This window comes from Protomyctophum parallelum (assembly GCF_964188405.1).
Source record: "Protomyctophum parallelum genome assembly, chromosome: 19".
Classification (NCBI taxonomy): Eukaryota; Metazoa; Chordata; class Actinopteri; order Myctophiformes; family Myctophidae; genus Protomyctophum; species Protomyctophum parallelum.
The window spans coordinates 5,873,538-5,897,510 of NC_139717.1; the positions used below are offsets into that span (position 1 = coordinate 5,873,538).

At 42.3% G+C, this 23,973-nt stretch overlaps 2 protein-coding genes across 2 annotated transcripts; one reads left to right on the forward strand and one right to left on the reverse strand.

The window, feature by feature from the left end:
• The first annotated feature begins 1,043 nt into the window (after nucleotides 1-1,043).
• sh3bgrl2 (SH3 domain binding glutamate-rich protein like 2) lies at nucleotides 1,044-12,562 on the forward strand. Its single transcript, XM_083790243.1, has 4 exons — nucleotides 1,044-1,381; nucleotides 8,974-9,159; nucleotides 10,226-10,306; nucleotides 11,867-12,562. The coding sequence occupies exons 1-4, from the start codon at nucleotides 1,142-1,144 to the stop codon at nucleotides 11,879-11,881; spliced, it is 522 nt and encodes a 173-aa protein (XP_083646369.1). The 5' UTR covers nucleotides 1,044-1,141; the 3' UTR covers nucleotides 11,882-12,562.
• Nucleotides 12,563-15,171: 2,609 nt separating this feature from the next.
• rps12 (ribosomal protein S12) lies at nucleotides 15,172-18,769 on the reverse strand. The gene is made up of 6 exons (XM_083790244.1): nucleotides 18,715-18,769; nucleotides 18,546-18,589; nucleotides 17,552-17,668; nucleotides 17,199-17,301; nucleotides 15,596-15,697; nucleotides 15,172-15,260 (listed from the first exon to the last, which is right to left on the reverse strand). The coding sequence occupies exons 2-6, from the start codon at nucleotides 18,557-18,559 to the stop codon at nucleotides 15,198-15,200; spliced, it is 399 nt and encodes a 132-aa protein (XP_083646370.1). The 5' UTR covers nucleotides 18,560-18,589; nucleotides 18,715-18,769; the 3' UTR covers nucleotides 15,172-15,197.
• Between the last annotated feature and the right edge of the window lie 5,204 nt (nucleotides 18,770-23,973).

Sequence of the window (23,973 nt, forward strand, 5' to 3'; positions counted from 1 at the left end):
ATTATGTTCGCCAGCACCAACCTTCGACTCATCGACTGTTCCCCCTCGCAGTCCTCTTCGTTTGTTAAACTAGTAAATAAGCAAGCATGTTGGCTGGACCAGCCGTCGTTATAAAACAGCTTGTTCAAAAACAACAAGCTATAGCATAGCCAGCTAAATTAGCAAACTAGCAGTTACCTTTAACGTTATTCACAGACTCACTGGCCCAGCACAGCCCTCCCTTTAATTAATTCATTCAGCGACTTGAATCGTGTGGTTTTTTTTTAGAATATGTGGTATTTTTCGATCCTATAATTATCCGATAAAAGAGTATCCAGGAAGGCACGCCTATCCTATCCTATCCTACCCGTCAGTGTGCTGCTGGCTGCTGCCTGGCTGTTCACTGACGCTGCTCCGCCTCCATGGCAACCGTCCGCTAGCTGCGCTTCTGGGTTGGCACCACCAGGGCGGCGCTGTTACATCACTGTTCCATGGATAAAAATAACATAAGGAATAATAATAATAATAATAATAATAATAATAATAATAATAATAATAATAATAATAATAATAATAATAATAATAATAATAATAATAATTGAATTCATATAGCGCTTTTCAAGGTACCCAAAGTTGCTTTACAGAACAAAATAAAAATATTAGAAAAATAAAGTAGTTAAAAAGTGAAAAGGTTAAAAACTATAAATAGATAAACTAAACTATAAATATAAAAAATAAACTATAAATAAATAACATTATTATCATCATCATCATCATCATCTGAAATATATTAATAAAATACAAAATACCTTTTGGTTTTGTTCTCCCCAAATTGCATAAACGTGCATAAAAGTGCTATTAAATTAAATGATACAGCAACCATTACTTTATAAAACATTAAATACACTCACAAAAAGATTAAAAAAAAAAATCAACACAAATGTAGGCCAAAAAAAAGAACTGCATTTCCCATCATCCCTCTGATCCACCACTACTACTTGAGGCAACTAGTGAAGTGCAGCTAGTGATCATGACGACAGACAGACTCGACAGTGAGAGCAGAGGAGCGTAAATAAAGATCAGTAGACTGTAGTACACTGACTAGAGAGGGCAGAAACGCGCTGAGCTCCCTGTTTATCATGGCACAGTAATATTGACTTGTATGTTAGAGACGCGCACCGCACCGCACCGCACCGCACCGCACCGCACCTCACCTCACGCACCGCCCGGGCTGAATGACAGTGAAAGGGAATACACGCACATCGTGTTTGGAGCTCATGTTTCACTAGAACGAATCAGTGAAAAGAGTTTGTTTGTTTGTTGCGTGGGTGGCGGCGGCGTTGATTTTAGGATTAAAATGGTCATCAAGGTTTACATCACCTCTTCCTCTGGCTCTGTGGCGGTGAGTATTCAACTAGCGATAGTATATCTTCGTTTGCGATTTATTTTGAGTTATATAATATGGCAATATGTGAAACAAGGGACATCGTCACTAAAAACAAATCTTGTTTATGGAACAAACAGAGGAATGGGGACGTGCAGAGATGCGCGCAGAGATAAACAACTCCCTGTGCGATGACAAGATCTCATTCAATGTAGCCTAGTACTAGTAGACACATTAAAATATAGGCTACTTGAATCACGTGTGTAAATGTTTGTCAACCCCGCTTTTGAGATAGTGAGTGAAAGTGAGAGATAAAGGCCAGACCGCTGCACCAGTCGCAACTCCTTGCAACAAAACCGTTTTAAGGCCAGTCCACAACAATGCAACTCCTTGCAAACTGCCATTGGGGATAATGGTTGGCATACTTGTAATACCTGTAGTTGGCATGTTGCTGCAGGAGGAGACTGGAGTTGCATTACTGGTGTACTAAATTATGTGGACTGGTCTGGCCTTAAGAGATGCAAGCAGCAACTTGCATTATAGGCTACACTTTTAACACAGGGAGGATATACCATATATAACATTCATTTAATTATACCATGAATAATGCATTTATGATTATCAGTTATGATGACCAATATAATATGAGGTTACACCTAGTCAATATGTGAGTCAGACAGATTTTTACTGCTTTGTTGTAAGTTAATCACTTCCTTTACAGGCAGTGCAAAGTGCATCTTTTATGCACAAACAAATTATTATTTGCTGTTTTGCTCTTTGTATATTGCCTAGAGGGGTATACTATATACATCTAAAAGAAACAACTAAATTGCTGATTTAGTACATGGATCATCTATGTACTAAATCAGCAATTTAGTTGTTTCCTTATATGCGTCAACACATGCACACAATCTCACATGCACACGATTCTGACACGAACACATCACATGCCTGGCTAAAGTGTTATCTATTTTCAATCAAAAGTGTTCCGTATTCCTGGTTGGACATTCTCCATGCTCTTATCTGCAGCTCTGGAGACTCAGAAGGAATTCTTAAAGACTTAGGTAACGGCACAAATGAGTAATATATTTAGTTAATCATGCTCACTTGTCTCCGGAGTGGGGCAACATAATCTTTTATGGTTTACACAGGAGTTATTTTTAATCCTATGACACACACATACACCTCACACACTCGGGGAGGCTGTCCGGGAAAGGGGTCAACTCCGTGTTAGAGATGGTGAGCTCATGTGAAAATTCAATTTTCAGCTCTGTTGCATTGAATTAGAGATGAAATTGCATTAAAGAGGAGATATGAGAGATGACAGGCATTCCTCATTTGATTTACAACCTGCAAAGTGGATGTGTGTGGTCGTGGCTGGGGATTGGCAGGGGGTGTCTGGCTAACGTAGGAAGAGAACAACAAAGTGAACGAGGCAGAGATAAAAAGACGCGCGTGAAGAGAGAACGACTAATCAAACGAAATGCGGCCCCCACAGTTCCCAGATTAATGAGAGCAGATTAGTGGGGAAGAAATCATCCGTCCACATGAATGAAGTGCATTGTCATCCCCTCCACTACTCGCCACAAAAACACTTTCAATGTTTATCTCAGTGAGTGTGTCGAAGTGGATCTGCCAGAGTGCCAGTGCTTTAATGCTTAAATTACTATCATTCTCAGAATCTGTATTACTATACTGTATATTCGCGACCGTCCTGGGGTAAATGCCATGCACGTTTCTCTGATTTTGTTATTGCTGAGATCTGGCTGTCGACTGATTAGACTGTTATCTAGCAGTAGACTGCAGGGACGTGCAGAGAGAGTGTTAGAGGGGCAGGGGCGGAAATCCCGTAAGAGGGCACTTTTGGACAAAACTAGCAGATCTACAAGCTCACAAACTTGAGAGCTTGTAGATCAGCTATTTTCGGGGCGCAGCCCAGCACTCTTTTAGCTAGTGGAGATGCAGGTGTAACGACATGGATTTCTAAACAAATGTGTTCAACGCAAAATACTGTGTTCAAGTTCAGGAGACTTCGGAGAAGGAAAAAAAAAACAATTCTCCTGAATGCTGCCTTCCGGGCATGGCATGGAAAGAAGAGGCATTTTGAGGCATTTGTTTCACCGTGTAGTAAATGCTGCATTCATGGTCTGGAGAGGGCAGTCTCTCAGTTGTTTTACAGACGAGTAAAGGTCATTACACACTGGCGAATTAGCGACGCAATATATTCGTGCGAATAATTCGCATTTAAAAAAAAACAATTGAAGTCCATGCAAGCTTCCACATCAGTGGCGAATGTGCGAAAATGCGACCGTTTTCGCTTTTATTTGTTCGCTCTGGTGTCGTATTTTGCAGAACTGCAACATGCAATATTTCGCATTTTCAGATCGCTTATTCGCATCGCGTCGCTAATTCGCCAGTGTGTAATGACCTTAAAAGGGCAGGGGCTGAAAGCCCCCTTTGATGACTATGTGTGCACGTCTCTGGGTAGACTGATTAGTGGCTCCGTCTGGGAGAACTGCTGATTGTACAGTGCACACACAGGTGTCTGTGTGAATGAGCCTTATGCTGCGTTGACATGACAGTGTGCCTGTACACAGGCTGTACACCCTGATGAAGGCACATGCCCAATATGTAGGTGATACTACTAACATAGTCCAATAGATATTTGTTTTGTAGTGGTCACAAAATCAGGAGAGGACAGGCGTTTTCTACCTATACAGGTGTATAGCTACAGTAGCTGTTCCTCTTGTGATGAATGCTTTGGGGAATTGGAAAAAAAAAGCATGCATATATATTTTTTTAGAATAATGTCTGGAAATGGATAAGAACTCAGTGCAGACTATGTAGAGATGAAGACATCCATACAGTCACAAACCTCTCTATTTCAACTCTGTGTACACACCAGGGGGGCAGTCAGACAGATATTTTGTGAAGCCTATAAGGAAATCGCGATTCATATAATGGCCTGTTGTGGAGCTGTCACTGGACCCAGAAAAACCCATAGCCCCATAGAAGTCCATGTATTTGGGCCCAACTTCACCTAGACTGTATTACCTTAATAAACATGGTCATGAATACTTTCTGCTTCCAGTCACTAGTTTAAAGTCTAATTTCTAATGTCCTAATATTCTTTTTGGAAAATTATGGTCCCATTAATTAAAATAATGACCATAAAGTCGCGTATGTTCTGAGGGGCGTGGCTACCGTTACAGTCTATGATCGGGATTCCCCTCCCACTCGAGTCAAAATAAAAACCAACGGAGAAGAAGGGGGGAAGTCCCGCCTCGTTGTCTGGGCCAGCCAATGGCCAGCTGGGCCAAAACGGAGCCAGCCAATGGCCAGCTGGGCCAAAACGGATCTAGAAATATGGCGATTTACATCAGGAATTACCATAGAATTACAGGCTTCATTTTACGTCCATGTTAGACCCGGCGAACGCTTTGTCCATATTTTTTACAGTCTATGGTACACACACGCACGCGCACATGCACCAACATGGCAGTATTACTTGTCATTGTGGCCCAGTGCTGTCTGTGAAGGATTTACAGAGCTTTAACCCTGCTTAATCCAATCCATGCATCAGAATATCACTGTAATCAAAGTGTATGCATTCTTAATGACATGTTTTTTATTCATGCTAATCTGAATACATCCTCTTGTCTTGACATAAAATCACCGCACTGACCATGGGCACATCTTTCATTATTTACACACTGTCTGTTCAGCTTGGAGGAATTACAGTACATTTCAAGCACAACTCAATACAAGACTGTTAACTGTTGGACGACACCATAAAGCAGTACACTTGTTTACAATAGGGTCCACCATGTTCAATTCATCATAAAAAGTACAGTACAGAGGTACAGTTAGATGCTGGTTGTGTTGTCTCAAGCAATTGTTGCTGGACAGTTTTAACTCATCACCTGAACAAAATACCTTTATCCATATAAAAATGGACTCTATACAGTATACCATTGCAGATTGTTATTGTGTCTGTCAACTGCTGCTTCATGGCCATATACTGATAGTGATAAGATATTACAAAAGAGTCAAAGACACAACGCTGTAGATGTCTGGCATGCTGTTATTGTATTGTTTGGGAGTTTGAGTGTAGACTCTAAACTTAATCCTCAGTCCTTTGTGTTTAGGGCAGAACAATAGCCTCATTGTAGGCAGCACCACCCTTAAAACAAAACACACACAAGGTCATACCCACACACAGACGGCCATACACCGCAACAATTTGATTCATATACAGTAGAGGAGCCCTTTTTGATAGGATATCATCAATTTAGTTAAATGTAGTGATTGGTAAAGAAGAGGAATTGGTAGAAATTGTGTCACCATAAATGGAATGTATTCATAATAATCACTGCGAAAGCTGCCACATACATACAAATGTATGTGATTAAATGATTTAACGCACACTAGTGGAATCCACAAATTATTATAGGATAGGATATTTCTCACAATGCTTAACCATTCTGACCGGGCACCCATTTTGGTGTTAGCATCATGTCATGCTTTAGCTATTTAAAAATAGCAGATCTACAAGCTCATATCGCGCCACCGAGTGGCGCGATACGAGCTTGTAGGTCTGCTATTTTTTTTAAATCGCGACTGACATTTTTAGAATCTGATCTCAGGTCAGAATGGGTTTGATCAGACCAGTGTGTGTCCAGTGGAAAACTCGTATGAATCTGATCTCAGGTCAGAATGGGTTACGTTGTGACTTGTGAGATGGATTTCTTCCAGAGAGGAAAGGGGATGATCCACCAACTCTGCTCCATCGGCCTCAACATGGTCACTGGCTTCAGTTCAGTAGAGCACAGGAAGTTTCACTCGTGTGTACTGTACTGTACTCAGTGTACTGTACTGTATGTGTGAGGGGATCTTTTAATAACCCAGGAGAAGCGTGGGAGTTTTCCATCTTCTTTCCTGACTTTACCATATGAGAATGTCTTAATTTCTCAAACTCACAAACACAAGTCCAAACCGTTTCCCCTGCACACATGGTTTATGTGTACAGTTGTCATACCATATCTTGAAGAACACTGTTGAGAATGTATAACTTTAATCAATTTTGGGCGGGAACCCCTTTTGGTGTTAGCATTATGTTATGCTTTAGCTATTGAAAAATAGCAGATCTACAAGCTCGTAGGTCTGCTATTTTTGAAAAATCGAAGAACCACTGACATAGAAACATAGCTTTTTCTAACTGTCATTTTCAAACAGGCATTTTTAGAATCTGATCTCAGGTCAAAATGGGTTAAGGAAGGATGGTTTACAAAGCCCAAATAAAATCTTGGTTATTTCAACTCAAGCCAAAAATCAGAGTCCCCTTGAATTTCTTTTAGTATTTTAAGTCCCAGGCCAGGACCGTTTAAGTGAGTTAGCAATGCCCATCATGCCATGTGCAAAAATTGTATGTACAGTACAATACAGAGCAATTAAATATAAATCAAACAAATCAAAATAAATATAGAAAGTCTTACATGAATATACATATCATATTGATAACTGTCGAACTGGTCCAATGCAGTACAGTTAATAAATACATGACAATAAATACATGACGTTTCGAAAAGAAGACAGTATGCACGACTCCAACTTGATTCAATCTCGTAGAACATTTTACCGGGTGCACGGTCAGGAATCACTTTAGAAGAAGGAGAATACCAGCACTCACAGAATAGGCACTTTATTGTTTCATCTAATTTATATTTTTTGACCCACGATTTTGTAACCCATTTTTCACCCCTGTGTCAATCCTGATCCTGGGCTCTACACACACTCCGCCAACCTAGGGAGAGCAACGGACTTAACTCATGCTTCCGTCATGCTTGAGTGTCCAAGTTGCTCCTTTACACCTGACAGGGGGGAGTTTCCCTGGTTGGACGTAGCGCGTGGAAGGAACACGTTATTCCAACCAGTTCCTTTCCCCTCCATCAGGCGTCCCGGCTGGCCAGGGGGAGGCAGTTTAGAGACCAGGATTACTGCATGTTTTTGTGAGGGTACCTACCCTAGGGGACATGGGGAGAACATGCAAACTCCACACAGAAAGGCCCTTTCGCCAACCCCGCCTTCGGGTATGGGCACTGATGACGTGGAGGAGGAAACACGCCGCCAGCACCCACAGCGCCCCAAGCGGGAATCGAACCCAGGACCTTCTAGCTGTGAGGCGACAGCACTACCAACTGTGCTACCGTGCCCCTATTGTTTCATCTTTAAATAGCATGGGTATGCTGCACAACTAGCAACACAACAAACGCGTTTCGGCCAACGGCCTTGGCCTAAAGTGCCTATTCCGTGAGTGCTGGTATTCTCCTTCTTCTAAAGAAATAATGACGGCATTGAAAAGCATCTTGGATGTATGTATGTGCCACTCCTGTAATCTAGCCATTTGTATTGATTCTAAAACTAGATTAAAGAAATGGGGGAAAAGGATGCCTTCAAACCCACGGTCCCCCGATAATCAATTAATGCCCACGTTACAGTCTGGAGACAGTTAGACAATGCAATCAATAATGTGCACTGTGTGTACGTGACGTGCAGCATTGTGAGCCCATGTGTCGGCTTACTGTCTGTCATTACAGGAGTGTATTAACATCTGACTCCATGGCAAAGACTAATATACAGTAGGATGTCACATACAGATGAGCAAACTGCATTGGAAAGCATAGTTTACAGTGTTCATTTAGCCATGTCACTCAGTATTGAGAACAGGGTGAGAGGGAATAGGTCGTCAGGCTGAACAAACTAAAGGATTTTGTTGAGTTGATGATATCTTAAAGCAGTGGTACTTAATTAAAGTGGGGTCTGGGGACCCCCGGAGGTCATTGAAGGGTCCCCCGCAAAATGAATTAATATAGAGCGCCGACGTTAATCCGCTCATCCCCTGGTTCTGCCTGGCCCACGGAAGTAATTTGTTCTATGGAGAACAACATGGGGTCATCTTAAAATCGTTTCATATAAGCATTTTGGTCCAAAAATAAACAAGCTGTCTCTGCGTTATTGTCAGGGAGGTGTCTCTGTATCGTTTGCGACAGTCAGTCACTCATATATGATACAGTCTGTTTCTAGAGAAAATGGAACTAATTCAGTAGCAGTAACAATAGTGTTTTCTAAGTTGATTCTTCATATCCATATGAGTGAAACGGTCAGGATGACATGTTTATTTTTCAAACACAGTTCTTATATGAGGCGATCTGAAATCCCGGCCTATGGGGATTACAATGCAAATAAAAAGTACCCATGGATTTGCGCCCTCTACCGATATTGACGTCAGACTTCGGTGCTCTAGTCTATAGCATCAAAATTAGTTTGACCACTTAATTTAACCATAATATTTAACCTCACAAATCTTGTTTGGTGGTTCTCGGGTACAGAATATTTTCAGATGGTGGTCGGTGGCCAAATTGAGACGGAAAAGGTTTGAGAACCTGACTGTCAAAGTATGTATAGCCTCAGGCCTGCCTTGTTTTTAAAATGTATTCATGAATTAACTCCATTTGCCTCCCTTCCTTTTCACCACATTCTCTCCTCCACCCTCATCAACCTCCACTTATCCTCCATATGACTCAATGCTCTGCTCTCCACACCCTTTTTAGGTGAAGAAGCATCAGCAGGATGTCGTGGGCTTCCTGGAGTCCAATCGTATTTGCTTCCAGGAAGTAGACATCACCATGATGGAGGAGCAGCGGCTCTGGATGAACCAGAACATCCCCGAGAACAAGCAGCCAGCCAAGGGCAACCCGCTGCCACCACAGATCTTCAACGAGGAAAGCTACTGTGGGGTAGGACTATGAACTGAGTGTTATTTACCAATAAAGCCCTCTATTCTTACTTAACCTCACCTCACCAGGCTTTCCACCTCGGAGGAAAGCCGTTTCAGTTTGAGTTCTTTTTACGATAGTAACTAAAACCAAGATAATTTTACATGCCACTATTATTACAGTTTTTGGAAAAAAAACATTAGGATGACAATCTTTTCACATCATGGGATTGACTTTGGTCGAGGAATTCTGCATGAATCCGAATGTCATGGCAAACATGTCGGCGATGCTTCAGTATTTCTAAGATAGTTCAATGGGAGAAGGACATTAAACGCACAGGTCAAGTAGTTCTCTGCTAAATGCGGGGATCAGACCATAGTTCTACACATGAGGGGAGCATGTGTCATAGAGCCAAGCTCTACTCAAAATAATAAATACCATGCAGTAGTGGCGCCTTGGTTCTAAATTACATTCAGATTGTTAGGACAAGACCAAAGATGAATAACACCCAATGTTTCTCACAAGACGGCTCCTTTTACATCCTAGTACACCAGAATATAAAGACGGTATGGCCTTAGCGGTGGATACCACACTTTATTGAAATCCTTGAATGTTGTTTGGGGACAGTTTTGAACTTTTCTAAGCATTTTGTACATTTTAATATTAAAGATGCATTATGGGTCAGTTTATTTTTCGTTCTATTTTATCATTCATGGCTAATGCCAAGCAAAATATAAAGGACAAACAATTAGCCGCATAGTGGTAGCAAAAGATTGTGCAAATTAATATTAACGTGGATCAGTGAGCACTTTGTGAAAAGGTAAAACCATTTGATGTCCTGCTGAGTTTGCATGTTGCTGTGTGTAATCCTGTCGTAATCCAGTCACTGGATGGGACAGATTATGTGCCCTGGTTCGCTCTCTGTAGTCTTCCCAGCAGTAGTAATCCAGCAGTAGCTACTCGCTGATGACACCAGAATGATCCGACCATTGGATGATGGAAGGGCTCATTTAGTTGATGTTTATAACCCATTTTACAGACTTGTATAGCCGGTTATATAACCTCATGTTGTGGTGTTTCCCTTCAGGACTATGAGGATTTCTTTCAATCGAAGGAGGACAACGCTGTGTTTGCCTTCCTGAGGCTCAGTCCCCAACCCTCAGTGACAGTAAGCAAAAAGTATACACTTTCACATGTACGCACGCACACATGCACGCTCACTACTACTCAATTTGTTTGTTTGTCTTATGCTTAGAGTATGTATGAATAGAGATGGCACCCGAGTTCTCCTCCCATCCACTTGCATTAACTTGCTCTAAAGCGCATGAGTCGATTTCACTCCTCTTTCCGGGTAGGAACAGATTGCATTCTGGGATGGATTTGCCCCAAACACATGAACGCGCTGCCGTTGACTATCATTGCACGCGTTCACGTGCGTTCACGTATGAAACGGCGTTCACGTGTCATCGTGAAAGGTGCACAATGATAGTCAACGGACCAGCGCGTTCATGTGTTTGGGCCCACGCTGCAATACCAAATTCGGCCACTATGTCCATTTGGCCTCAGGGTTTCCTCTGGGTGCCGTCTCTATTCATATATACTCTAATGTCCCTCTTAAGCCACCCACTGTCCTCCTCCATCTTTCTGGGGTGCTGGATCAGTGCGTGTGTGGCTGCGTGCGTGCATGTGTGTTGCGCATGTTGCATGTGTGTGTGCACACGTAACTGGCTAATTTCCTATAGGCCTATTTGAGACTGATGTGTGAATCAGTTTTGTCACATCTCCTCACCTCATTCTATAATCGGGGGTTCCCAAACGTTAACCATGCTAAGGACCCTCAAATAGCATGATAATGGCCTCTCGCTGCGGCCCTTCTAATGCTCCTACGAAATAAGGGATGCCAGGTTGAATGTGGTTCAGCTAGCACAATAACCTCATGAATTTAATTTGAATTACATTTATGTATTTATTGTTTCTCCTTTCCAATTGGCCCCACTTTGAAAACCTTTCATTTCATACTGTATATAGCCGAGAGCTGTTTATTATACATGTCCAATAACAAGCCAATATTCTGACCAGTATTCCTTGATAAGCCAATGGACAAAGGTAGTGCTCAGTGCTTTGGGCTAAAATTATGGATGGCGCCACGAACGGAGCAGACTGATGGTGGCAAAATAATTTCTGTGGAGAGGTTTCTAAACTACAACATTGTAAAGGAATGCATGCATGGCATGCTACATTTTCTTGTGCAAGAATTGTTAATACTTGTCCTTTGAAGGAGTATACTGTAGGCCTATGCGTAGCTGTTTATTCTTCATTGTTTAGCCCCATCTGCTTCTTATAATGACCAGAACATTATTATGTCACAGAATCTCGTTTCCATGGATCACCGGTAAATGACACTGGTCATTAGATTTTCTCTCATTCGCATCCTTTGTCTGTCTTTGTCCTTGAGGCTGATTGGATAACTTGTTTAATGCAGATTAGATTACATGCAGACTTATTTTAGCGAGGTATTGTTTTGCTCACTGAAACCTTTCCTTATTTGGAAATGCTTCAGGATTCTATGTTCTACACAGCCACAATCTTCACGTGTGTGTGTGTGTGTGTGTGTGTGTGTGTGTGTGTGTGTGTGTGTGTGCGACGTGTGTGTGTGGCGCTTGCGTGGGTTGCGAACTTGCGTGCGTGTGAACATGAGTAATATTCTTCATGTGTGTCCTTTCTTCAGGATTCTGAGTCCTAGCCAACCTGCCAGCGTGTCACCAGCAGTCCCGGAGACGAGGACAAAGGCTGCATCACCATCGCCTCCTCTATCTCCTCAAACTATCCAGCTGGGAAACCAATGAGTTGCCAAACATCTCTTCAGATCATTGTACAATCATTCCCTGAATTTTTACCACTTATGCACCATTTCAAAAATGGCACAAGTCCAGAACTGCAGGCTCTCACAACTTGTTTTTAGTTTGAATTATTTCGGAGACATGCTGAAAATGGGGTTGTGGCCAGGTTGAAAGTGTCCAAGTACACGTTGAAACATTCCACACGTTTACTTCCACTCGGCTTTCCTTCCAGCGTCACTGGGCCACACTAACTAACTAGTGGAAAAGGGGGTTGACTTTGCCACAGTGAACTATGGCAAACCTTTATATGTTATCTGTTCAATGTTCACAATGTGCTGACGCAGGTGCTGTTTCATGCATGCATGCATTTGTTGTAAAGTAGACAAACAAACCGTTTATCTTGTAGCAGCTTTGAGCAGAGTTTGTTAGGTTTTGAGTTGTTAGCCAGAAAGAAGCCACACTGTGCGTTTTTTAACCACTTGAATCGTAGCATTCCTGTTGATGAATGTGTTGTAGGGTTCTTGTGGTTGGGGCTGTAAGTTAGGCTCACATAACAAGACTTTTCTCCTCACAAGCTAGCCTGGGGTTGTGTGTGTGTGTGTGTGTGTGTGTGTGTGTGTGTGTGTGTGTGTGTGTGTGTGTGTGTGTGTGTGTGTGTGTGTGTGTGTGTGTGTGTGTGTGTGTGTGTGTGTGTGTGTGTGTGTGTGTGTGTGTGTGTGTGTGTGTGTGTGTGTGTGTGTGTGTGTGTGTGTGTGTGTGTGTGTGTGTGTGTGTGTGTGTGTGTGTGTGTGTGTGTGTGTGTGTGTGTGTGTGTGTGTGTGTGTGTGTGTGTGTGTGTGTGTGTGTGTGTGTGTGCCGCAGCAGCAGCAGTGGACCTGAGAGGTTGCACTTAATGCAACTTGAGACAACGGAGCCGTGTGTGTGCGTGCGGCGCATCAATGCATGTGGTGCCAGCATGGCTGCTGCATGCATTCACATGCTGCAGGTAAAATGCGTGGCTCAGTTGCACCACTGGCGTGGATGTGAGGAAGCATTCGCCTTATATTTTGCCATGCATTGAAACCAGTTGCTATATGGGCAAACGGTATGGACTATGGACAAACACATATGGCTATTGACTGTCCAATTGATCAAAGACCAAAAAATATATATACTGCCACGGTCAAAACAGGGTTACAATTAATAGCCATAGACACCAAAATCCTTTTTTTTTTTTAAACATCACACTTGTGTGAAGTGAGAGGGGGCCAACTGTAGCTGCCACATGATGTCACTGCTTAAACCAAACTGCTTAAAGCAAACATTGAGTCCATAGACTTGTCACTTGGCTGTCCTCTAGTGCCATCTTGTGACTGAATATGGAATTGTTATTTAAGTCCAGCAGGGAAGAGAACACATTCCAAACTGGTGAAATGTATCACTGAAAACAAAAAGAAGCAACGTTCTCCTTTTGCTTATCTCTTCCACACGTTTGTTTTTCCTACACGGTGTAATTTTGACATGTGCGTTTAAATAAACAAGTTTAATGTGTATTTGCATTAGTGTCTACAATTCTGTTTAACCATTTTATATATAAATGATCCCATGATGATAAATATGTATTACAATTTCCTTTTCCTGTCCTTGGGCTAAATTTCGGCCAAATAGGAAAACCCCCCTAGTTTGACACATCACATGCTACTTAAAGCACAGGGCTTTAGGCCCTGAAAGCATAAAGAAAATTTGAAAATGTTGCCTTACATAGGTTAATAGTACCCCAACTTTCAGCAGCTGTCAGTTTCCCAAGGGAGTTAGTTAGGTTGGAACAAATTGAGGTGATCGTTACAGTAGACAAGACACTTTTATGAACACATTTGTGAAGGTAAAGCATTGTTTTTGCAAATTTGCCTCACATTTCACTAACTTTTCCTAACTATAGAGAAGAGAACATTGGTGAAGTGAAGGGCTCTCCTATCCCATCAGCTCCTCAAAGTTGTCGGTCAGATCATCTTTAGTGTTGGTGACATGTGAATCTGGTTAGTACAATCCGGGTGCAGTACTTAGTTTAGACAGTTTTTGGTTTAGACTAGTCATTGGTCTTACATCTACAACCTATCTCAAACCCTCACCCTAAACCTAACCTCCCACGTGGCAGCACACCTAAACCATGTCCCATAGATCCATGTCTAACCAATGACTAGTCTAAACTAAGTATGCACTCCGTACAATCCGCTCCTAATCTGTTCACACCATGCAGATGCAGAACTAGCTGAAAGAAGACAACGTATACCATAGGCCAGGACCTTGAGGCTACTAGAGCTGTGGTTTTCAACCAGTCCAATTGGTCCAACCTCCGTCTCAGGGCGGGCACTCTAACCACAAGGCCACTGAGCTGTACCTACAGTATACACCAGGGGGGCCCAAAAGGTAGATCACAATCTACCAGTAGTTTTTTGCATCTGCCACTTGCATTGGTCTTATTATACACCAGCTCTGCTATTCCAAATCCCCCTCAGGTACTATTTTCAATGGTAGATTTTTCAGCGGGTAGTTGTTGAGCTAGTCATTTTGAAAGTAGCTCTCCTGTCCAAAAAGTGTGGGCACCCCTGGTATACATGGTCTCCAATCTCCATAAGTCTTAAACTGTTATGGCTTGATTCAATAATCAAGTAATGAATCATCACTAGATGGCAGTATAAACCCACACGTCCTGTGAAAAACAGCACCTTAGTTGATGGACTCACTTTTCTAGAATTGTATTAATTTGTTCAAGACGTTTCTTTACAAAACCAATAAAATAGGTTCACAAGAGTTGATAAGGACACATAAAAATTGCCATTTGTTTAAAAAAAACAAATATGTGACTTTTTTTATGGTTATATCTTGACACATTAAAGTGCATGCCAATAAAGCTCATTTGAATTGAAATATCTAGCATCAAATATCTTACCTCTGTAGTTAAAAAAAAATCAAGTCCCTTACGTTTATCTGGACATAGGTGGCCACACTCTGGTTGGTAAGTACCAATAGGCCTATTTTATTATAGGATGCAGAATAATAATAAAGATATTTCCCCATAGTCTTGCATCTTGTCGGATATTCAATACCTTGAACAGGTTATAAAATGCATTAAAACCAGCCCCATACTGGAGTTGACCAGCACAAAATGCATCAATTAGTAAATAGGACGATAAATAACACTTGACACCGTAGCTTTACTCCCACATCTTTATTGACACCTCATTTCTTGGCTTTGAAGTATTCTTCAATCACGTCCTTGGCTTGAGACTCCTTGCCATAATCCTAGAGAAAACAAGGCATTATTAGAAACAGTCAAGTGGTGAAGAACGTGACAAATTTAAGACAAAACAAATCACAAGATTAGACCAAGACACTACTGGACCACTGGGTAGATGACCAACTCATATCCAGTCAGTACAGCAATGATTTCAGAAAGATGCATGGCACAGAGGGTACCAGTAGAGCAGTAGGTTTGTTTTACTACAACAATTTAATTCAATATAAGTTCCATGTCACGGTAACACCGCTGTTATTGAACCTTGTGATCTCAAACATGATCATCTCCTCCTCACAATCCCCACCACCTAGTCCAGTTCACACCCAGAGCATCCATTTACCTTGATCACGACACAACTGCAGCCAACCACCTTGCGGGGTTTTCCCTCACGGTCGATCTTGCACAGACCAACCCATTCACCGAGCTTCTTGTTGTCATCAACCTGAACAGAAGAAAAGACAACTGAAGGTCAAATAAACTGGTATTTTCAGGACCTTTAAGGTCCCCACACACACAGAGCGCGTTACAGATTTTTAGCGGCTCCTCCCCCCCCCCCCCCCCCCGTATGCTTTTCTGCCTTTATTGATAGTTTCAAGTGAAGATAGACAAGAGGGAGAGACATGAAGCAACGGTCGTCATGAAGGGGAATCGAACACGCGACACACTGTCAGGCCAGAGCCTATATGTGGCATGGGCCTGGACCACTCGGCCAATGGGCGCATGAGTATACATTATTTTAACACGCATGCTACATCAAACCTATAGATTACCCTTCACTTTGTGTAGCCCCAAAATGAGGATATGCAGGTTATGTAGAAATTTCTGTAGAAATATTAGCTTACTGTAAAAGGGAAAGAAAGATTCCCCTCATTTACATACGACGTACAAATCAAATGTAAAATCTAAATGAATGCATATATAAAAGTGGTGGGTAGTGTTGCTCAGGGTCCCACTGTTCCGGTGGCACCATCATCATTTAAATTAATGCCTTCACTGGCCCACTTCTGTTCTGAAGTGATATAAGTCAAATGAACGGCCTACCTCAAACCCTAACACCGGGGCTCCACCGGGCGCGTTGCGTCTCCGTCGCGTGCGTAATTTTTTTTTAACCGGGGTTCATTTTAATGCAGTCACGCAACGCGGGCAGTGGAGCCGGTTCATTTTAATGCAGTCACGCAACGCGGGCAGTGGAGCCACCCTTCATTGATTAAAAAGGGAACATTCCCTGACAGTGACGGAGACGCGCCCGGTGGAGCCCCGGTGTTACTCAACCATAACCGCAAGCACGGGAGCAGCGCATGTCGGACTAATGCTCAGTCGGAATTACGTGCGGATTCCACACATGCAGGCACACACGAGATGAACAAAGATGTGCACCTACATCCTGGCTCTTATGAAGCCATTAGCCATATATTCCGGATAGTGCATTAACTGCATTTAAAGTCCATTTGTTTATAGGCAGGGTTAACGAGCCCATGTATGATTGCAGTCAGCTTTAACTGGGCTGAGTTTGTCGGTCTTTATATCTTGAACTGGGTCTAAAGCCATGATTGCATCTTTCCATGCGGTCTCTTTTCCTGTACGTGCATGGTCCTGGTAATAGCACAAACAATGTTTAGACAGTCACCGCCATGGTACGCCATTACACCACGTGGTTACTCATCCGATACACCACAGTAAAACAATAGACACTACATACCAATTCCTACATGGGCTGTGCTTTATAACAACGCCCCTGGGCAAGTTAAGTTTACAGAGGTTAAGGTTTAGGTATAGTTTTACTGAGGTTAGGTTTAGGTATAGTTTTGCTGAGGTCAGGGTTATGTTTAGGATGTCAATCACAGCGCGTCGACTGCACAACCCGTGTAGGCTTTGGTACGTCGCATTACAGACGTGGTCTTGTAATACTAATTTCATCTGGACAGAGCTTTGTCATTCATTACCTTGATCAGGTTGATCTGATGCTCGGCACAGAGGGCCTCCACCAGCTTGACGTACATGGGCTCATCACAGTTGGCCGCAAGGACGCAGAGGTGGGCCTGGCGCCTAAAAAAATAGAATAAATAAGGACAGGAATTAGCTACATTAATGAGGATCAAGCTCAGGTCTCCCCCAGACAACACATGGAACAGTTTGACACATCTCAGACAGACATTGGGTAACAAGGCATTTGTCCTCACTGTGTTTTCAGTAGAGGGAGCCAAAATATCATCAGTGATACATCAACCATTGTCACAACCATTAAAACAAACAAACAAACAGCAATAATGACGTTAAAAAAGGGCAGTTAACATACTTGTCCAGAGCCTTGGCTGCCTCGCGGATGCCGCGAGCCAGACCATCATGGATGAGTGCGGTCTTCAGCACTTCAGGGAGTGCCGTGTTGACATCCATCACACCTCCAGCAGCAACGCTAGGGTAGGAGGACACAAACGATCATTAAACATCTGTAGCAAATATATGGTGGGACAAACAAAGTCAAACAGTGGAATTGAAAAAGCACTAATTTGGCAACAAAGGCATTTGTCCTCACTGTGTTTCAGTAGAGGGAGCCTAAATATAATCATTGATACATCAACTACTGTCACAAGTTACAACCTTGGTTTCCCAGAAATAAGTTAATATACCGGTAGCATTAAAAAAACACCTGCCATTTGATAACATCTAGTTTTTTTGAACACCACAAATCGTGTATGCAGGTATAGTCCGATTGGGGGGTCCCACACTCTGTAAGCCAAATAGCCTACATTAAATTAAGTCGGGGGTCCTCAGCATGAAACATGTTTGAAACTGCATTAAGTAAAGTTAGATCCTAAACGTCACTGGCTCAGTCAGCAGCAGTGGCTGCCGGTGTGGTCGGATTGTTACATTCTAAACTAAAGCGAGAGCAAAGTGATGTTGCTGACAGACACTCACTGCGTTGCCCATGTATCATGAGCACATGGTCAACGTAAACATCAGAAAAGCAACTATTGTGCAGTGCTGTCAATAGCCGATAAGAAATAGTTAACCAGACTATAGATGACCATATGATGACCATTAGCTTAGCCGAACTGCACCTGCATGGGATCCGAATTTATTGAATATACTAAGACTTAAGAGAACCAGATATTCATACATTCACATGACAATATCTGCCACATTGGGTGACCGGAGAACACACACACACACACACACACACACACACACACACACACTAGAGATTACACTTTATAAAACATTGTGAACGGCACGCGCTTGCTCCCCAACTTTCAGTGAAATGGTACGCATATTATGACGGTCGTGCTCACCCTTCCTCGGCCATTGTAGATTAATGATGGATGGTCCTAAAATTCTGCAATAAGGATCGCAAATGAAAGAACAGTTAGTATACATTGTGAATGGACTACTGTGGCACATTTTTAATGAAGGATGGCGTTAAAATCAACTAGATTGCATGCGAGGGTAAAAGAAACCGACCGAAACGTCCACAGACAGCGGATAAAAGAGGACGTCATCAGTCAGCGACATTGCTTTAACCAGACCCACAGTGGGTCCATTATTCTGCCTGTCCATAAATACCCCAATGATTAAATACCATACAGCTTGATTTATGTTCAATTTAATGTAACAATAAACTCTGGACTATAGCCTACATGTATGCCAGTATTTTTCACTAACTCCCAGAAAGTAGACCTATATTAAAGCTCAGATGGAACATGCTGTGTTAATGTGGACGTTGGAGAAAGAAATCAGGTCTATTTCAACAAATATTTATTTATGAAAGCTCCCTTTCCCATGTTTATAAGCATGTATGTTTGTTTAATTTGCATTATCCAATGTCTGAAAACACCTTGCTTTTGTTGAGCATAATATCCTGAGAATAAATGCTCTAGTCTGATTGATTGATTGAAATATTTATTAACAGTTTGCAGAATTACAGTAGCCTACATTTCAAGCACAAACTCAATACAAAGACTGTTAACTGTGAGTGGACGACCCAATTAAGCATTACACTTGTTTACAAGAGGGTCCACCATGTTCAATTCATCAAAACATTTAGAGACGTACAAATAGACACTTCTATATAGTCAAAGAACAGAACAGGAATTCATCATAAAGGAGGTAAAGCTTTTTGATTGATTGATTTATTAACAGTTTGCAGAATTACCTACATTTCAAGTAGAACTCAATACAAAGACTGTTAACTGCATGAGGGACGACACCATAAAGCATTACACTTGTTTACCACCCACCATTTTCAATTCATCAAAACATTTTGTAAGGGAGAGAGAGACGTTTTATTCATTATAAACATTTCTCACTTTCTCTCTCTCTCTCTCTCTCTCTCTCTTTCTGTGTGTGTGACTGTGTGTGTGACTGTGTGTGTGTGTGTGTGTGTGTGTGTGTGAGAGAGAGAGAGAGAGAGAGACAGTTCGTGTGCGTGCGTGCACATGTGTGACAGAGAGAGATAGAGAATTTGCTCATTTAATAGGGATGGCTTTATTCATATTCTTGCCAATTGTATTTTTAAATTATTGTATGCCTTTGTTAATCATAAATGGTGAAGCAAAGCGATTTTCATCAGGGCCAGCCTACAACTATAGCCTAGGATACATATTACATTGTATTAACGTCTCTGATGAGTTCTGTGTTTATTTGTGAAACATTATGTTTTGTGCTACTTTTTCATTCACCTAAATGCATTTTTGTTGGTGTCAACTCATGTTGGTTGGCAAAGGGATCCCATAGGCCTGCCTGCACTCATTTCCATAGGACCATTACATTTAACAAAACAACAACAACATGACAACAGACTGCGTGTCTAATAACTGCAATAACTTTATTTGAAAAAAACACATTTTCCATGACCAAAAACAGACGCATGTCATAACTAGATGTGGCCACACATTCTTTAATAAAAGCCTGTACAGCCTTATTTTAACTAGTGTAAACTTAACAAATGTAGACCTAATGCACACACATCTGTGACCACTCACTCAAATTAAACAAAATGAAACACATTTTCCACAATTCTTCTTTTCAGCATATTTATAATTTATAAAACCACATGTACGCGCACACACACACACACACACACACACACACACACACACTCTCTCATATATACCGATAGCTATTGCTATTTGTCATACGTGAAGTAGGCCTATAGTGCTTGATTGTTTCATTAAAAGGAACTAGATGGTGATCTGGGTTGTCCTCTTCTTATCATATCTTGAGGAATTCATCTACAACCTCCATCTCCACTGCATTCTGAAACGCGGTGAAATCCTAGAGAGGCGAAAAATAAAATAAAGCAAAACAAAGAGAAGATATGAGAGATTTCATTAGTCCACCACATGCTGTAATATAATGCATTTATCATGCCGATATTGAAACTTTACACTCAATGAGCTCTATTTTCATCCTTTTTTTTTTACTATTTTGAAAAACATTTTTGAATAGTTAAAATAACTAATCTACATCAACACGTTGTGAGCTTGTAGATTGGCTATTTTAACTATTCAAAAATGTTTAGGCAAAGTAGTTTAGGGATAAGGGGTTTAGCATGAACGAAAATAGAGCCATATATGCTTTCTCACTGCTTCTGCAAAGCATTGCAGGGCACATTAGTTTAGGGGGGGGGGGCATGAGATTATTTATTATTATAGACTGCAAAAGCTAATAGTGAGTTTCAAATCAAATCAAATCAAGCTTTATTTATATAGCACATTTAAAACAATCGAGATTGACCAAAGTGCTTTTCACAATAAACTATAAAGTTTAACACGGAACAGGTTAAATGCGGCTTTAATGATACAATTATACTCTCTCCCTGTATGGATTAAACATTAAAGGGTCACATCCTAGTCAAACATGTCAAACGTGTTGCCTACATGATAAGAAGGCTCCTAATAAATTATTATTATTCCTATGTGTGTGTGTGTGTGTGTGTGTGTGTGTGTGTGTGTGTGTGTGTGTGTGTGTGTGTGTGTGTGTGTGTGTGTGTGCGTATGTGCGTGCGTGCATTAAACATTTACAATTTACAATTTACAATTATAATGTATTCCCTGGGTCCACACCCATAGATTCAAAACAGGATGTTAATGTTTCTGCATGATAATTTACAACTTAAATGACGTAAATGATTTACCCATAGTTACAGTAAGAGATCCTTAAACTGTGTTACATTGTACGACTTTCTCTACATTACTTACTTTGACTTATAAATACCTTTTTGGTGATTTGTTTAAGAATTAACTACACCACACAGAGTAGACACACATACTCAAGGACATAGTTAAAATGAGAACCTGTCATCTTTTTGATAGGTGATAGTTGTACTATGCAGATCTACAAAATGTGTTTTGTTATTTTGAAGAGAAATGCTAATTCGATTCCATGTTGTTTCGACAGATCTTTGCCGGTATCCACTCTACCATTTACCCAGTTGTTTGTTGACTAGGGTTCAGTCATGTCATTTACTCACATTTTGCACTTATAACTTATAAGCGGCTCTGGATATTATAAGAACATCTGCTAAAAGGCCACAGTCTAAATCTAATAACTCATACCTTTTTCTGGGCAAAATGTGATAACAAATTGGATATTGTCCTTACTCAAAAACTATAGGACTATAAAATACTAACTAACTTGGGTTAACCCATTCTGACCGGGCACCCATTTTGGTGTCGGCATCATGTTATGCTTTAGCTATTGAAAAATAGCAGATCTACAAGCTCATATCGCGCCACCGAGTGGCGCGATACGAGCTTGTAGGTCTGCTATTTTTGAAAAATCGAAGACACTTTTAGAATCTGATCTCAGGTCAGAATGGGTTAATAATGAAACTGTCAGGATGTAATAGACATTTTTTAGAATCTGATCTCAGGTCAGAATGGGTTCATATATTGTGTGAGTCGTAAGACCTACCCCACAGAAAGTGTCCCCGTTGCATATTTGAGGGGGCAGAGCGGTGGGGTTCCCCGCCTTCCGCCTCATCTCATCCTTGTCGGCTGAATCCTGAGCAATGTCCACAGCCTCGTATTGAATCTTCTTTCCATCCAGGTGTTAAGTATGAAAGTCTAGGTGAACCCAATTGCAGACTCAAACACAGAGGCACGTTCAAAGTTCAAAAACATAAAGATTTATTTCCAGCCCAGAGTACAACAAAAAGCAAAAGCAGGCAAAAGGTCCAAACAAAGTAAATGCAAACTTTCCGTAGGCGTAGGCTGGTAGTGATGTGGCAAGGTCCAAGGCACAGGTTCTGGAGCAGAGAAACACAGCAGGTTACTAAAGGATCTGACAAACACTGAAGTGCAGAGTAGAGCTTAATTAGGGCTCCACCAGATTACTGGAAGGGCTGCAGCTGAGGAGCCGCACCCCTGTCTACAGTCTCCCAATCACAACAGGATTAGGAAGATGTAGAAGGCACTGGCATGTGAGCCAATGTAACAGTACCCCCTCCTCTACGGGCGCCACCTGGCGCACGACCAGGCTTGTCAGGGTGCTGGGCATAGAAGTCCCTGATAAGAGTCCGGTCCAGAATTTGACGCCGGGGAATCCAGGAGCGCTCCTCAGGCCCATACCCCTCCCAGTCTACCAGGTACTGCCAGCCCCGACCACGGCGGCGAACATCCAAAAGGCGCCGGACAGTGTAGGCAGGATGGTCATCAATGAGACGGGGGGGAGGAGGAGCTGCTGCAGGAGGAGACAGGGGACTGGAGCTGACAGGTTTTAACAGGGAAACATGGAACGTGGGGTGGACCTTGAGAGATGCTGGCAGTTTCAAACGAACAGCAGAGGAGTTAATGACACGCTCTATTTCAAAAGGACCAATGTAACGGGGTGAAAGTTTCTTAGAGGTAACCTTTAATGGCAGATCCCTTGTCGAGAGCCACACCTTTTGGCCCGGGGCGTAGACCGGGGCAGGAACCCGACGGCGATTGGCCTGAGTCTGGGCTCGGGCGGAGGCACGAAGAAGGGCAGTCCGGGCCTTCTTCCAGGTACGACGACAACGACGTAGATGAACTTGGACAGAGGGAACCGCAACCTCAACCTCCTGAGCTGGGAACAAGGGGGGTTGATAACCAAAAGCACATTCAAAAGGCGACAACCCTGACGAGGCGTTGGTTAGGGTGTTATGGGCATACTCCACCCAGGGCAGCTGTTCACTCCAGGAGGTTGGATGGACGGACACAGTGCAGCGGAGAGCCGTCTCCATCTCCTGGTTGGCCCTTTCTGTCTGGCCATTAGACTGAGGGTGATATCCAGAAGATAAACTGACATTAACACCAAGAGCAGAACAAAATGATTTCCATACCTGGGACGTGAACTGGCTGCCTCTGTCAGAAACTATGTCCACAGGAATACCATGCAGACGGAACACATGGTATGTCATCAGGTCTGCAGTCTCCTTAGCGGTCGGAAGCTTAGGGATAGGAACGAAGTGAGCCATCTTAGAGAATCGATCAATAATAGTTAATATGACAGTGTTACCATTAGACATGGGAAGGCCAGTGACGAAGTCCAGGGCAACATGTGACCAGGGGCGACTAGGTATGGGTAGGGGTTGTAGCAGCCCAGACGGGGGTCTGGTGGTGGTCTTGTTCCGGGCGCAGATGGAGCACGCAGAAACAAACTCTCTGACATCCCTCCCAACAGCGGGCCACCAGAATCGTCTGCGCAGGAAGCTGAGGGTCCGGTTAATACCTGGATGGCATGTGAGGTGAGTAGAGT